Raw genomic sequence first — 13,273 nt, forward strand, 5'->3', positions numbered from 1 at the left:
AATAGAAGATGAATGACAAAAGAATTGACAAAAGGCATTTTGTATGCAAAGAAGCATCTTCCTGGTTCATTCCTGGGACACATATGTACTGAGGACCTGCAGCTTGCTGAGCACAGTTCTTAGCGATGCAGATACAACAAAGAATGCTACACACCATGTTTGTGTGTCACAATCAGGTCCTCAGCTTGTTTGGAGATGGGAAGATTTTGGACTGTTTTGAACACATGAAGGACATGATCTAACTCAGTTTTTAGAGGCTCACACTGAGCTGTGAAAGGACATTTGTCAGGAAGCAAATGCAGTATTCAGACTTGGGGAACCAAGGCTCTGTGGAGGTTGTAGAAGTACAGTATTGAAGGGGCTTGATTATGAACGTATTGTAAAGATAGACCCAATAGAGTTTGATCTGTGGAAGCAAAGGATGTGGAGCTAGCGAGATCCCTGGCAGACAGGCACATAGGAAAAGGAGTCTGTCTTAGTTAGGGTTGCTATTTGTGTGTGTGTGTGGGGGGGGGCTAAAATAATTTTTTATTAAATGTCAGAAGAGATTTATACACAATTCATAAGTTCTTTACAAAACAATTGCCAATATAAGTCAAATTTTGTAAGTTTCTGTGCAGATTTAGAAATTTTGCTGTGAAATAAAATATATATCTATAAAATATTTCTTTTAAAAAGCATTAGGATGCTAATTTTAGGAGAAATGATGTTTAAAAGAAGGAAGTGGCCAAGTGGGGGAGTGGACCTTGGTGGGAGAATGAGGGAGAAGGGCAAGGTCTACCAGAGCCATGCTCTAATGGACTAGTTTCCCTTCATATTCCCTTATTTGGCGAAAGGCTGACTACCAAGGTTCAGTTATCAAATTGAAACCCAGCAATCAAAGCCCTCTTTGCCTCACCTAATCAACATGTCCAATCAAAATTAAACACCTCATCCTAACACAGGATTTCCCCTTTAGCTTTATAAACTGCCATTTTCCTATGGGGTTCATCTATCTCCCCTCTATGCAGAGGCAGTCCTTTTTTCCCCCTGACAAATTCCCTTTCCCCCTCTCCCTTGTTCCCTTCCCCATCTCCCTTGTCCTCTATCTCCTGTCTTTGTCTCTTATTCCCTGTCCTTTGTCTCTCTGAGGCAAATAAATCTCCTTTGTGCTGAGAATTGGGTCTTGGGGGTCCTGAGCTCGTCCACCAGTTAGGGAGCCTGCAGCACAGGTGTTGGATCTGAAGTCTTTAGACTGGAAGGACTCCTCAGGGGAGGAGGTAAACCAGGGCCTTTCCACACTAGGCTGTTTACTCCCAGTGTGAACTTGAACAAACTTCCTTTCCCAGCTGGTGTTCCTGCCCAGAAAACTGAATGTATTTGTTCCCTTCTGATAGGAGTGGCTGATGCAAAACCAGTGCTCTCACTTCAAAGGTCTTTAATAGTTTACCCTGGAGTCAAACATGAGTGATCAGGGCCTGGGAACACCCAATTAGATTACCCAAATTTCACGTTCCAACCTGCAACTAGTTTTATGAAGGTTTCATAGTAACAGAACAACGAAAGGCATAAGTCAAGACACTTTTAACCATATCTGTGGAAATATCAGAGATGGGTTACAGCCCTGTGGAGAAATCTCAGCTGTAGATGTTATCTGATAACATCCTTAGCCTTTTGATTGGAGAATGGGATTTTATGTAACACACTGCAATAGTATTCTATCTGTCAGGACGGTACACATAAGGGGCTAAACACGGCCCAAGATAAATAGTAATTAGGATCTGGACTGCAGCTCTCTTCATCACTGCGGCTTTAACCAATCAGCCTCTGCAGACAGTGTCTCCAGAAATTCTCTTTCACAGGGCCTTTTGGTGATATAAGGTGACCCATGAAAAACATGACTATAACACCTTAGGCTGACATTATTTCTTTATACTAGATAGATACTCGGTACCAAGAAAGCAATTTACAAGGTGGACAGGTTGGCTAAATCAAAACAAAAAAAACCTGACAATTGCCAGGTTCTGTGTAGGTCGACCGGACTACGGGAGAGCCGCTGTCAGGCCTGGCGGTCCCGGAGCGGGGCTTCCTGAGTGGTAGGGGAAGAATACAAAAGGACCACCGGAAGAATCCGCAGAACTCGGTGGTGTGTGCCAGGGACCATAGAGGGTCTCTCCGCCTCTTCCTAGAGCGGCCGGCAGCGCCGCTAACAGCCCGCACTTCCGGCGGGCGAGGCGCGAGGCGAGCACCTTGGCGGCCTGCGCGGTGAGTGCGCCTGGGCTGTGGGTCGGCCTGGGCGGGTGTCCGGGGTCGGGGGCTGCGCAGGGCACCGAGCCGTGCGAGCGGCCAGGACGAGCGGCCTCGGCCTGGCGTCAGCCTGGGCCTGGGCGCCTCCGCCTGCCGTGGGGAAAGACTCCATTGTAGGAATACTCAGGCTGCACCGGGCCATTGTGAGCGAGTGCAGCAGAGGAGCCCGGGGACGCTTTTGTTGCTCTCCTAAACGGGTGAGGAAGCAGGTGCATGCCTGCTAGACAGGTCTCCAGCACCGGGGCTCCATCGCCCAGCTTTACCCAGCCTCTCTCCTACCGGAGAACTCAGAACACCGGACTTGGTGTTGGAGGAGGGGGCGATGAACCCCCAGATCTGCCAGTGAGAAATCAGGCCCGAGGCGGCTCCTGGCTTGGGATGGGTGTGCTAACTAGCTTTGTGGCCGTGTTTACAAACCCGCAAACAGAGATGATGGCATACAACTGTATAAAACCCCTAAAAATAAGATAGGGTACATAGGTAGATTTCATAATCCATCAGTTGTGACTTCCTCAGTATTTAAAAAGATGTGCTTTAAAATGTGTGATTAGCATTGTAGCTGTTTATTGAGTACTGTGTACCCCACACAGTGTCTCCTAGGTAATAGTTGGTCTGTACATAACTGAGACAGTTAACGGGCTCTGATTGCTCTCGCTTTGTGTTTTATTCAGTTTGCTCTTTCTGTTGCTGCAACTACAACAGATAAAAATTCTTAAAACATCCAGAAAAAGTCCTGAGCACTCGTAACACTTGGAGAGTTATTATACAACAAAACGAAGGGGAAAAAAACAGGAAAAATGTCTTTTGTGTTTTTATTTACTTACTTTATATGCTTATATACAAAGAAACTCAGGACAATAACTGACTTGCAAGATACCATAAAGGTTTTGCTTTGCAGCTCCGATTCCTCCCACATTGCCACCTATTTGGAATTTGTGTCTGTATGTGTGTGAGGGGTTATTTTGACATTTTAAACAGCCTCTAGACAACCTTAATGTAAACAAATAAAACTAATTTAAAACTTAGAATCTTGCCTTCTTTCTTGGCTCAGTGCAGTCTAGGAAAGGAAGAGAAAGGCATTTCTTCAGATTTTTCCCACCTAGTACTTTTTATTCTTTTTACAGAGTAGCTTCCGTCTTAAACACAATTTGCTAGGTTATCATTGACAGAAATAGCCAAACAAATAGGAATCTATGGTAAAATAGTATAATCTGTCATTCTTTTCGAATTTGAACATCTTAGGTAGCTGCTATTGAATGAGAAATTTAGCAGTCAACACTGAAACGAATTACTTTATGGTAGAAAGTGATGGTCTTTTGCAGTTATTCTTCTATTCCCACTGAGACTTTATCTTGTTTTTACTTTTTAGTCCTTCAAAATACTCTGTGTTACTGCTCCCTTTCTTTTGCCTGCCCAAACACAGAAAAATTGAAAATTGATGATATTTTTTAAATTTAATTTGTGGAGTCAGAATTATCTGACAAGTATTTAGCTCTTAAAATTGCATATTTTTATTTGTATTAGGTGTGCTTTGATTTAAATATGGATGCAATTTTGATAGACTGAAGAGGTGTTAAGGTTGAGTAACAGCGATTCTGTCTTTTTCTTTTTCTTCTACATGCAGAAAATTCTGAGTTGTGTTCCTCTAGGATATGAGACCTTATTAGTTCAGAAGACAATAGAATCTCCTGACAATACATCTGGCTAGTCACCATGAGATTAGCAAAGCCTAAAGGGGGTATTTCTCGAAGCTCAAGCCAAGGCAAAGCCTATGAAACCAAGCGTAAGACAGCCCGCCAGCGGCAGAAATGGGGGATGACCATTCGATTCGACTCGGGCTTCAGTAGACGGAGAAGAAACGTGGACGAGAAGCCCTACAAATGTAGTAGGTGCTCTAAGAGTTTCAGTCAGAGTTCCACCCTGTTTCAGCACCAAAAGATACACACAGGGAAGAAATCCCATAAATGTGCCGATTGTGGGAAAAGTTTCTTTCAGAGTTCCAACCTCATCCAGCATCGGCGGGTCCACACTGGGGAAAAGCCCTATAAGTGTGATGAGTGCGGAGAGAGTTTTAAACAGAGCTCAAACCTCATCCAGCACCAGAGGATCCACACTGGAGAGAAGCCCTACTGCTGTGATGAGTGTGGCCGCTGCTTCAGCCAGAGTTCCCACCTCATTCAGCACCAGAGAACGCACACTGGAGAGAAGCCCTACCAGTGCGACGAGTGCGATAAGTGCTTCAGCCAGAGCTCCCATCTGAGGCAGCACTTGAAGGTGCACAAAGAAAAGAAGCCACATAAAAGGGGGAAAAATGCCAGGGCCAAAACTCACCCGGTGTCCTGGAAAGTAGGGAAAGGCAGAAAGGCAGTGTCTGGGCGCCGCCAGGTAAAGGGCGCTGCAGCAGGCCTTTTTAAAAAGAAAAAGTGAGTGAGAGAGAGGCAGGCAAATGCGCCCTTAGGAACGAGGCTGCTTCATAGTAGAGCACTTAGGTACCGGATCCTTCCCTAGCATGGAGACTTGAGGAGTTTCATGACACGGGGCTGAAACTCCCAAGTCAAGCTGACCTCCTTTCTTTAAAATGAAAGTACATTTATGTAACATGGAGCACAAAGAACTGAAAAACATGTTTGGTGAGAATATAATATCCTTGGCCTCAGCTGAAATTTCTCCCCTATGGTTTGATAAAAAAGTATCATGTTCTCATGATTCACAGGTGTGCCAGTGATTACTCTCTTTTTAGGAATTTCTGTAGGAAATCATTAACGGAGAAGGAATGAGTTTCAAGTTCTGGGACAGACTATATTTTATGGTTTTTAATGTTTTGTAGTCAATTAACCATTAGTGTAAGTGTTGACTCAGTATAAAATGCATTCAAGTTCATAGTTTTTTTTTCTTTTTTGTTAGTGTATATTGTATGAGGAAAGAGTTCTGTTTCCTTCAGTGTGTATGATGTATCTATATGATGTGCTTTGATGGTATCCATCCTTCCTACCCTCTCCTCCACCCCCTGGTTCTCATCTTCCTCCCAGACACCTCCCTTTCTGCTTAAGATGTTTACCCCAGAGTCTGTAAATGGGAGAAAATGTATTCAGTTATTCTCTTGAGTATGACCTACTTTGTTTAACAGTTCTTTCCATTTTCCCCAAACATGATTTTGTTGTTTCTGGACAAATAATAGTTTATTGTAGCATTCGAAGGCTTTAATGACAACCCATTCATGTATGTGTGTTTTTTCCCTTCTACTGTGTGGGTAAAGGGGATCAAAGGTCCCCATGTGGCTTTTCTTTTATTGTTTTGTTTTATTTTGTTTATCATGTTCTTAGAGATTCTAAAGAATCCAAAATGAGAGACCACGGACCTCCTATTCCTAACATCGTTTGTGACCCTGTCATTGCTGAGTTACTTGCTTTCTTGAAATCGGATTGGGTTTACGTTGAGTCATCCCAGTGGCCTCTTGGCATTCCCTTGTTCTCTTACACACACAGCACCTGCATGAATAAACTGTATTTTACCAAGAAAGCCTCAGCTTGCTCCTGGCTGAAGATCTCCCGTGTCATAGACTGTGCTTTGAATAGCACTGACTGTCTGAAGCAGATGTTTGTCCATGAGTTACTGGCCAGCGTACTGTAGCCCTGTTAGAATTTACCTCTCTTACTTTATAGCAGCGGTTTAAGAAGACTAGCATACATCCTTCTTCCATCAGAAAGATACCAAACATGCATTCCTGATTAGCCTTGAGCTCGGATTTTTGTTCATTGAATGCTAATGTTTTTCTGATTTTTATAATATCAGGTCTTCCTGTATTGATGACAATTATCCTTAAAAATAAAGAATGAGATATTTTTGCATACTACTATCTTCTGTTTTTCTTGTGAGAAATTGTTTCCAGTGAGTTAGAAAACAAATCACAGCTTTTAGGAAAATCTTGTTCTGTTCTTTTTTGATTTCCTCAGATCTGAACTTCACCTCCCTCTGCCCTGTGCTTGTAAATGGAGAGCCATAGCATGTGGCCTATTGACAACAGTTACATCCAACAGGATATAAAAAATGTCTTGTAAGTATAAAGCTATTGCAGTCATCTTTTACAAAAAAACTTGATCCTTGACATCCTGTTATAGCCACATCACCATAACAGGGGCACAGCCATGGGGCCCTATGGAGCATCCGTCAATGTTAGATTGGTCTCTGAGATAGCTTCTATAGGGGAAATTTACACCATTTTCCTAAGTTCTGGGAATTTCCCATTCTGGTGCCAACCATGGGGGGTTCCTGCAACAATAAGGCCTCTATTAGTTTTGATAGCTTACACTCTTACCTAATAGATCTACCTGTGTTCCCTATGAAAACGAACCCTTCAGGTTTCAATGCCATTTGTTTTGTATATATTCTGAAAACCCTGAAGCTAGTGGGCATCAAAGACAGTGATTTCTGTGAGTCTTCTATGGTAACCAGTGTGTCTGTGTTTCTTTTTAGAAACTAATAAAATGGAAAGATCACAGCTGTGTAAAGTTAATAAGGGAATATACTTGTAGAAACTGGGTGCCAATGTGAGTCTAGCAGGTATCACCTCTGAGAATGTGGATTCATTGTATGACCACGTGTGCTCCTCAACCCTGTATTCTGAGTTTCCAGTGTCAGGTGTTTACCGATACAATTCTTGTCATACTGCATACATCTTCTTCATCTAACCCACAGTGGCCTGGGGCTTGTTAGGGAAGTGCTTTGCCACCGAGCCACACCCCACGCTCCATCAGACTCCTTAACCTTGTGTTTTATTAGGAGAACAAGAAAAGCTCCTGAGGTTTTGCTTCTGTATTCTGTCATGTTAAGTATGCCCAAAATGTTTTCTTCCCAGAGAGGAAGGCCTGGAGTCAGGAGTGGCTTGGCTTGAAAGAGATGGCAGAAGCAGAATAGAAATAGGAAGTAGTTTAGAAGCCTGAGGTAATCGTGCATCTCAACTGTCTTCATAACAGCTGGAAGGACTGGCACCACCCACTCCTTTTCAGTTGGCACTGTGGTAGGGTCTTGGTGTGAAGTCCAGGCTGCCCTTAAATTCATTCCCTTGCTTGAGCCCTCCAGGTGCCAGAAGTACACATCAATGCTGCCAGGGCCAGCATGACTTCCGTTTTGACTCCAATACCACTATTCCCAAACACTTGACTCTGAAGGCATCCATGATTGGTCATCGTGTAGCTTGAGCTAGATGTTCCCTTGTCACAGGGATGAGAACCGCCTTGGTAGTCTGTCTGGTCCCACGTGGGAGGGTAACAGATGCTAAGGAATTAATGCCACATTCAAGCAGCTAGAGGTATGCAAACGTCAGAGGCGTGCAGATGGGACTGCTAGGCTGTCTACCTGGAGCCCAGCGTTAAATTCAGTTTTGCCATTTGCAATACTCTACAAGTCAAAAAACAACAACAAAATACTGGTGAGTCCTTTTGAAAGAAGTTGTACTTCTACAGAATACAACAAGCAGCGGTTACAAAGTTTCACAGGGAGCATATGAAACAACAAGAAAAATATTTAAGAAAACTAGTTTGAATTAATGCATGAACAAAGACCTGGGTAATGTTATCACTAGCACTTCTAGTTCAGAGGACACTCGCTTGGTAAAGAGTCCTAAGCTTTGTGTCCTAGGAGGCTTGTAGAATACACAAGCATGTAAAGGAGCATCATTACATGGAGCTACACAGAAGTTCTTTATGTATTTACTTTCTACTTTTGAAGCAAACTTACTCTTTGACTTAGTAGGATAGTAAATCAATAGCACTAATGAAAACCAAAACCTTAGGATGCTCACAAATCAGGGAACATTGCTGGTGATCACAAATATTAATTTCTTACATACAGGTGGCCTCATATACAAAAACAAGATAAGGCAAATAGATGGGGGCCAGGTTTTCAAATAGCAAGACTCTCTGTCTCTGTCTCTGTCTCTCTCTCTCTCTCTCCCTCCCTCTCTATCTCTTTCTTTTTTTATCTAAATGCAACTTATTGAAAAGAGCAGTGTCTTAAGTACTGTGGAACACCTGTTACAGAAGCTGCTGCTCAAGGTTACCCTCCACTACAGGACACATTTGAGGCCAGCCTAGTGTATGTGAGATCCTGTCTCAAACAAACAGAGTCAAAAGAATTCCATTGTCTATTTGATGTGTTGAAAATCCAGAAAGGCCTGTTGTATAAAATGGAGTATGGGTCACTTTGCATTCAGTACATGTCTTTAACTCTGTAAACTCTCATATAATAAACATCAAGCTCAAATATGCATATCTACAATTTCCAGTCACAGATACATACAGTATTAGATGACATTAAATGTAGGAAAATCACCTAAAGTGGTTGTTTGTAAAGTAACCATCTAGGAAATTTAAGCAGATAACTTCAGTGAACTTGGACTTTTAAGATAAGTTTAGTAAGTTGTCAAAAGCCTGGCAAAATTAGCATGAAACAGCAATTACTTTAATAAGCAATAAAATCTTTTCCAAGAATTCATTTATGTAAATGTTTCTACAAGCAGAATAGAATTTTACTTTTTTTCTCAATTCAAACTTTATTATTTGTTCCTCTTCTTTATATAACATGGACTTAATTGTTATGAGGCAGCTGTTCGGTTTCAATAACCACATTTAGGGATACATTCCTAGACTACACAGATAGTCCAAGTGAAATGGTTATAGAAATAGAGGCAGTGTCATCTCAGAAAACTTTTTATCTATCAAAATCTATTTGCTATCTGGAAGTTTACAAAATGGCTGACTTCTTCAAACTAATTACTCTCTATCATTTATCCCCTCTTCTCCTGGCAAGAGTAAGGCTGAAGCTTATCCATGGAAGTAAAGGTGCTTAACACTAAACTTTTCTCCCGAGCTTAGATTTGGACTGTCTAGAAAACTGATACCCAAGAAACAAGCATGGTATTTCTACAGTTTCACTACCCTATTCATCCATCCATCTGTCCACCCATCCATCAACCACACCCCTTGTCTGTATTTTCTTGGCACTCAAGACTGCTGAAGTCCACATAATGTACTTTCACATTCTCAAAACAAAACAAAACCAAAAAAGGCAAAAAAAAAAAAAAAGAACTTAAAAGAGTTATAAAGTGTGTGTAAGCATTTTTTAACCTATTTGGAAATAAGACTTTCATACTTTCAATTTTCCAAAGAGGATGTATCAAACTTCCTTTTAAAGTCAAATGAGAGAAAACATACTCTGTTCTGTTTTAAAGTCTAGTAAGAACATTTCTCGAGCCATTGATGACTACTGGTGATCTAAGAAATGCTATGTATTTTGAGATGAGGCCATGCGAAGAAAATATGAGTATCTCACATGTCTCCACATTACAGTTCTCAACCCTTCAGAGCCACTACCGATGTGCCTGAAAATGATCTAGCCTTAACCAAACCTGTCAACTGGAGGTCACAGTGATATTTGTATTAACACTTCATGCTTCCACTGTTCCAAGAATAGAAGGAATTTGTCAATTCTTCTTATTCCAAATCTTTAAACTCAACATTATAGGCACAGCATGTAAGCAAATCTGGGATGTTCTCCAATAGATAAGCAATGGCATAACAACATTATTTTCAAAAATACTGTCTAGAAGTTCTCTCATATATTATCAAACGCTCAATGGTCACAGTTCTAACAATCTGTATTAGTTGACATTAGATAAATATGTAACGTGTTACAAGTCCATCTAAGCTTTTTATGTAATTTTATAGGTCCAAGAGAAAACATTTGCTTTGGGTTTATATAGGGGTATTGGCTTATAAGGATATAACTCCATTTAAGGTCACACTATTATTGGGCTTACTGAAAAACAAGAGAAAAAAATCAATTATAGCAATCTTCTTTAGGTCAGTTAAAGGTCATATCTCTAGCTGGGATATCAAAACAGTTAATTTCACCAGCTCATACTCTACAAGTTAATGCCTCTAGCAACAAGATTGACAGTAGGAAGGAAAAAAAACCAAACAAACAAAAAACGAAAACAAAAAAAAACCCCACCAAAAACAAAATGAAAACACCTGCTAACAAGCAATCCACTCATCAGCTAAATAGCAGTTTAACTGAAATACTTTGACCAAAGTCTAATACTAACTACACAAACAACCCCAGCAAATAGAGAGAAAAACTGCTATAAAACCCTAAATAAGCTTAGTATTTTCTCACAAGGATAACAATGGCTCCACTCCTGAGAGTACTCAAGGTAGAGCAAAGGCAGTGCCAGGGATTAGCATCCCACAGATAGACTTTAAAACTCAAAGAACCACAAACACACTAATTAAGCTTGTCTATGAATTAGAGAACAAGATATTGCCTCGGCTTCTTTTGAAATAAACAATTATTGTAGGCTTTGCCCTTCAATGTGAAAGCAGAATGTTAAAAAAATAATTGAAATCATCTGACACCCAATTTGAGGGGACATCTTAACTGTGAAACTATACAGACCTGTCTTCTCTTTCCTTCAACCCAACCACCTCACAAAAATAAGAGAAATGAAACAATCCAAACATGACCATTTTTAATCATTTTTTTTATTTGAATTAGAAACAAGGTTGATTTACATGACAATCCCAGTTCCCTTCTCCCTCCCGACCTCCCCTACCATACCCCAACTAAAATCCTACCTATCACATACCCTTTCTTCTAATCTTCCCCTGACTCAACCTTTCTGCTCCCTCATGACCTCTGCATCCTTCCTCTTCTTCCCTTCTCATTCTGGTAGCTCCCTCCCCCCTCTTCCCGTGCTCTCAATTTGCTCAGGGGATCTTGACCCTTTCCCCTTCTCCAGGGGACAACAAACATGACGATTTTTAAGAGTCCTTGAAAGTATTACAAACTTTAAGAGGAAAGAAAGGAGGACTTTCAAGGGAGAAAAGCTGAAGAAAAGGGGGAGGGCAACCAATGGGTCTTTCTGCTACTTGGCCACAAGCAAGTTCAAGAAAGTTCTTTTGTGATTTGTTCAGCTGTCTGTCTTTTGTGTCTCTTCCTTCTGACCAGATGGGATGTTGAGGTTTTTCTGAAGCACACGAGCTTCTGCAGGCTCTATCCTCTTATAGGAGTTCTTCTTCGTCTCAATAATCTCAAAGCCAAACTTCCTGAAGAAGTCCATCACTGACTCATTGCTCATTGCTCATCTGGACACGCAGAGAGATGTTGTCAAAAGTGCCATCTTTCTCACAGATGTTTAGGACATAGCATGACTTAGTATTTTAGTTCCTATTCCTAGTCTTCGGTAAGGTCCAAGGCATCCTCGTGTCATGATGCAAAGTCTGTTTTGAGTCTGTGAATGATCCACTTGCAGCACACTGCACCTACAGCTGTATCATTGAAATATGCGAGTTCTGCTAGCTCGCCGACCTCTATAGCACATCCTTGTGGAATTTGTCATCATAGCTGACTGGAAAGATGACTGACCAGGTTCAATCTCTTCAACTGTTTAATATTGTGTGTGTCACATCCCTCAGCACGATTAGGCTACCTTTCATCTTCCCCACCTGCTGAGAAGTCTTTACAGCCACAACCAAGGCAAGCCCATCCTCGGCCCCCTGGAGCCCTCCGCCCCTGAGCTCAGGCCGCTCAACCCCACACGCTGGCCTCTTGGCTGAGGGAAGAGTGCCGAGGGGCCAAGGAGGCCACAAAAGCCAAGCCGGGCTCCTAAACTCGGGAAGATCTGCAGCCTGCGCTTGCGCAAGGGACACTCTGCTCCCGCCCGCAGCTGCCGCCAGCCAGACCCGCCGCCCCGCTGTCCAGAATAGCATTTTAAAGGTTAGTTGCTTTAGACACAGAGTTACTACCTAGTTACACTGTACATTAAATTTTGACCATAGAAAATCCTTAGAGGGCTGAGATAGTGACCGGTTGGAGCAGTGGTAAAAAGTGCCGCATGTCCCAGCACTGTAATCCCAAGCAGGAAGGTCAAATTCACTTTTGGCTACATAGTGAATTTGAGACCAGCCTGGGATACATGGAACTGTTTTATTGTTGCTGTTTGTTTGTTTGAAATACCATAGATAAATCTTCATTTTTGAAACATTTTATAAAAAATGTTGTTGGACTGGCAAGATGGCTCATTAGGTAAATGTGCTTCCCCCCCACACCTGACCACCCGAGTTTTGTCCTTAGAACCCACACAATGGAAGGAGAGAACTGACTCCCACAATTGTCTCCTTTACATATGTCTCCCCATACACAAGTAAGTGCAAAACATTTTTTTTAAGTAACAGAAGAGTGAATAAAGAAAATGTGTGGTGGAGAGGCTACCCTAAAAGCCCTTCCCCTATAATGAGACTGAAGACTACTTTATTATGCCATCCTAGAGCCTTCATCTGTGGCTGATGGAAGCAGAGGCAGACACCCACAGCTATACACTGAACTGAACTCTGGAACCCAGTTGCAGAGAGGGAGGAGTGAAGAGCAAAGAGGTCGGGACCAGGCTGGTGAAACCCACAGAAACAGCTGACCTGGACAAGGGGGAGCTCAGGGACCCCAGACTAATGGCTGAGAGGCAGCATGGGACTGATCCAGACCCCCTGAAGGTGGGTGTCAGTGAGGAGCCCTCGGCACTCTATGGGGCTTTGGGTAGTAGACCAGTATTTATCCCTGGTACACAAATGGACTTTGGGAGCACATTCCACATGGAGGGATGCTCTCTCAATTTGGACACATGGGGTAGGGCCTAGGCCCGGCCTGGAATGATATGACAGACTTTGAGATTCCCCATGGAGGACCTCACCCTCCCTGGGGAGCAGAGGGGAATGGGGTGGAGGTTTGGGGGTTGGTGGGAGGTGGGGGAGGATGGGTGGGGGGAGGGAGCTGAGATTGACATGTGAAGCAAGCCTGTTACTAATTTTTAAAAAAGTTAAAAAAAAGAAAACAAAAAAGTCAGCCACATTGACAAGAAAAGAAAATGCAGTATATCACACAATGGAGTATTAGCAGTTAAAAAAACGGCACCTTGAAATTTGCAGACAGATAGATA

The 13,273-nt window shown here is 42.3% G+C and overlaps 1 protein-coding gene and 1 pseudogene across 1 annotated transcript; one reads left to right on the forward strand and one right to left on the reverse strand.

Annotated features, from left to right (window-relative positions):
- Positions 1-2,110: 2,110 nt before the first annotated feature.
- Positions 2,111-7,892, forward strand: Znf22 (zinc finger protein 22). The gene is made up of 2 exons (XM_027429219.2): positions 2,111-2,244; positions 3,911-7,892. The coding sequence occupies exon 2, from the start codon at positions 4,000-4,002 to the stop codon at positions 4,711-4,713; it is 714 nt and encodes a 237-aa protein (XP_027285020.1). The 5' UTR covers positions 2,111-2,244; positions 3,911-3,999; the 3' UTR covers positions 4,714-7,892.
- Positions 7,893-11,254: 3,362 nt separating this feature from the next.
- Positions 11,255-11,780, reverse strand: LOC100759192 (annotated as a pseudogene).
- Between the last annotated feature and the right edge of the window lie 1,493 nt (positions 11,781-13,273).

Source organism: Cricetulus griseus, chromosome 8, assembly GCF_003668045.3.
Source record: "Cricetulus griseus strain 17A/GY chromosome 8, alternate assembly CriGri-PICRH-1.0, whole genome shotgun sequence".
In the NCBI taxonomy this organism is placed as follows: domain Eukaryota; kingdom Metazoa; phylum Chordata; class Mammalia; order Rodentia; family Cricetidae; genus Cricetulus; species Cricetulus griseus.

Coding starts and splice junctions, on each gene's coding strand:
- Znf22 (XM_027429219.2), top strand. CDS start 4,000: ATGAGATTAGCAAAGCCTAAAGGGGGTATTTCTCGAAGCTCAAGCCAA.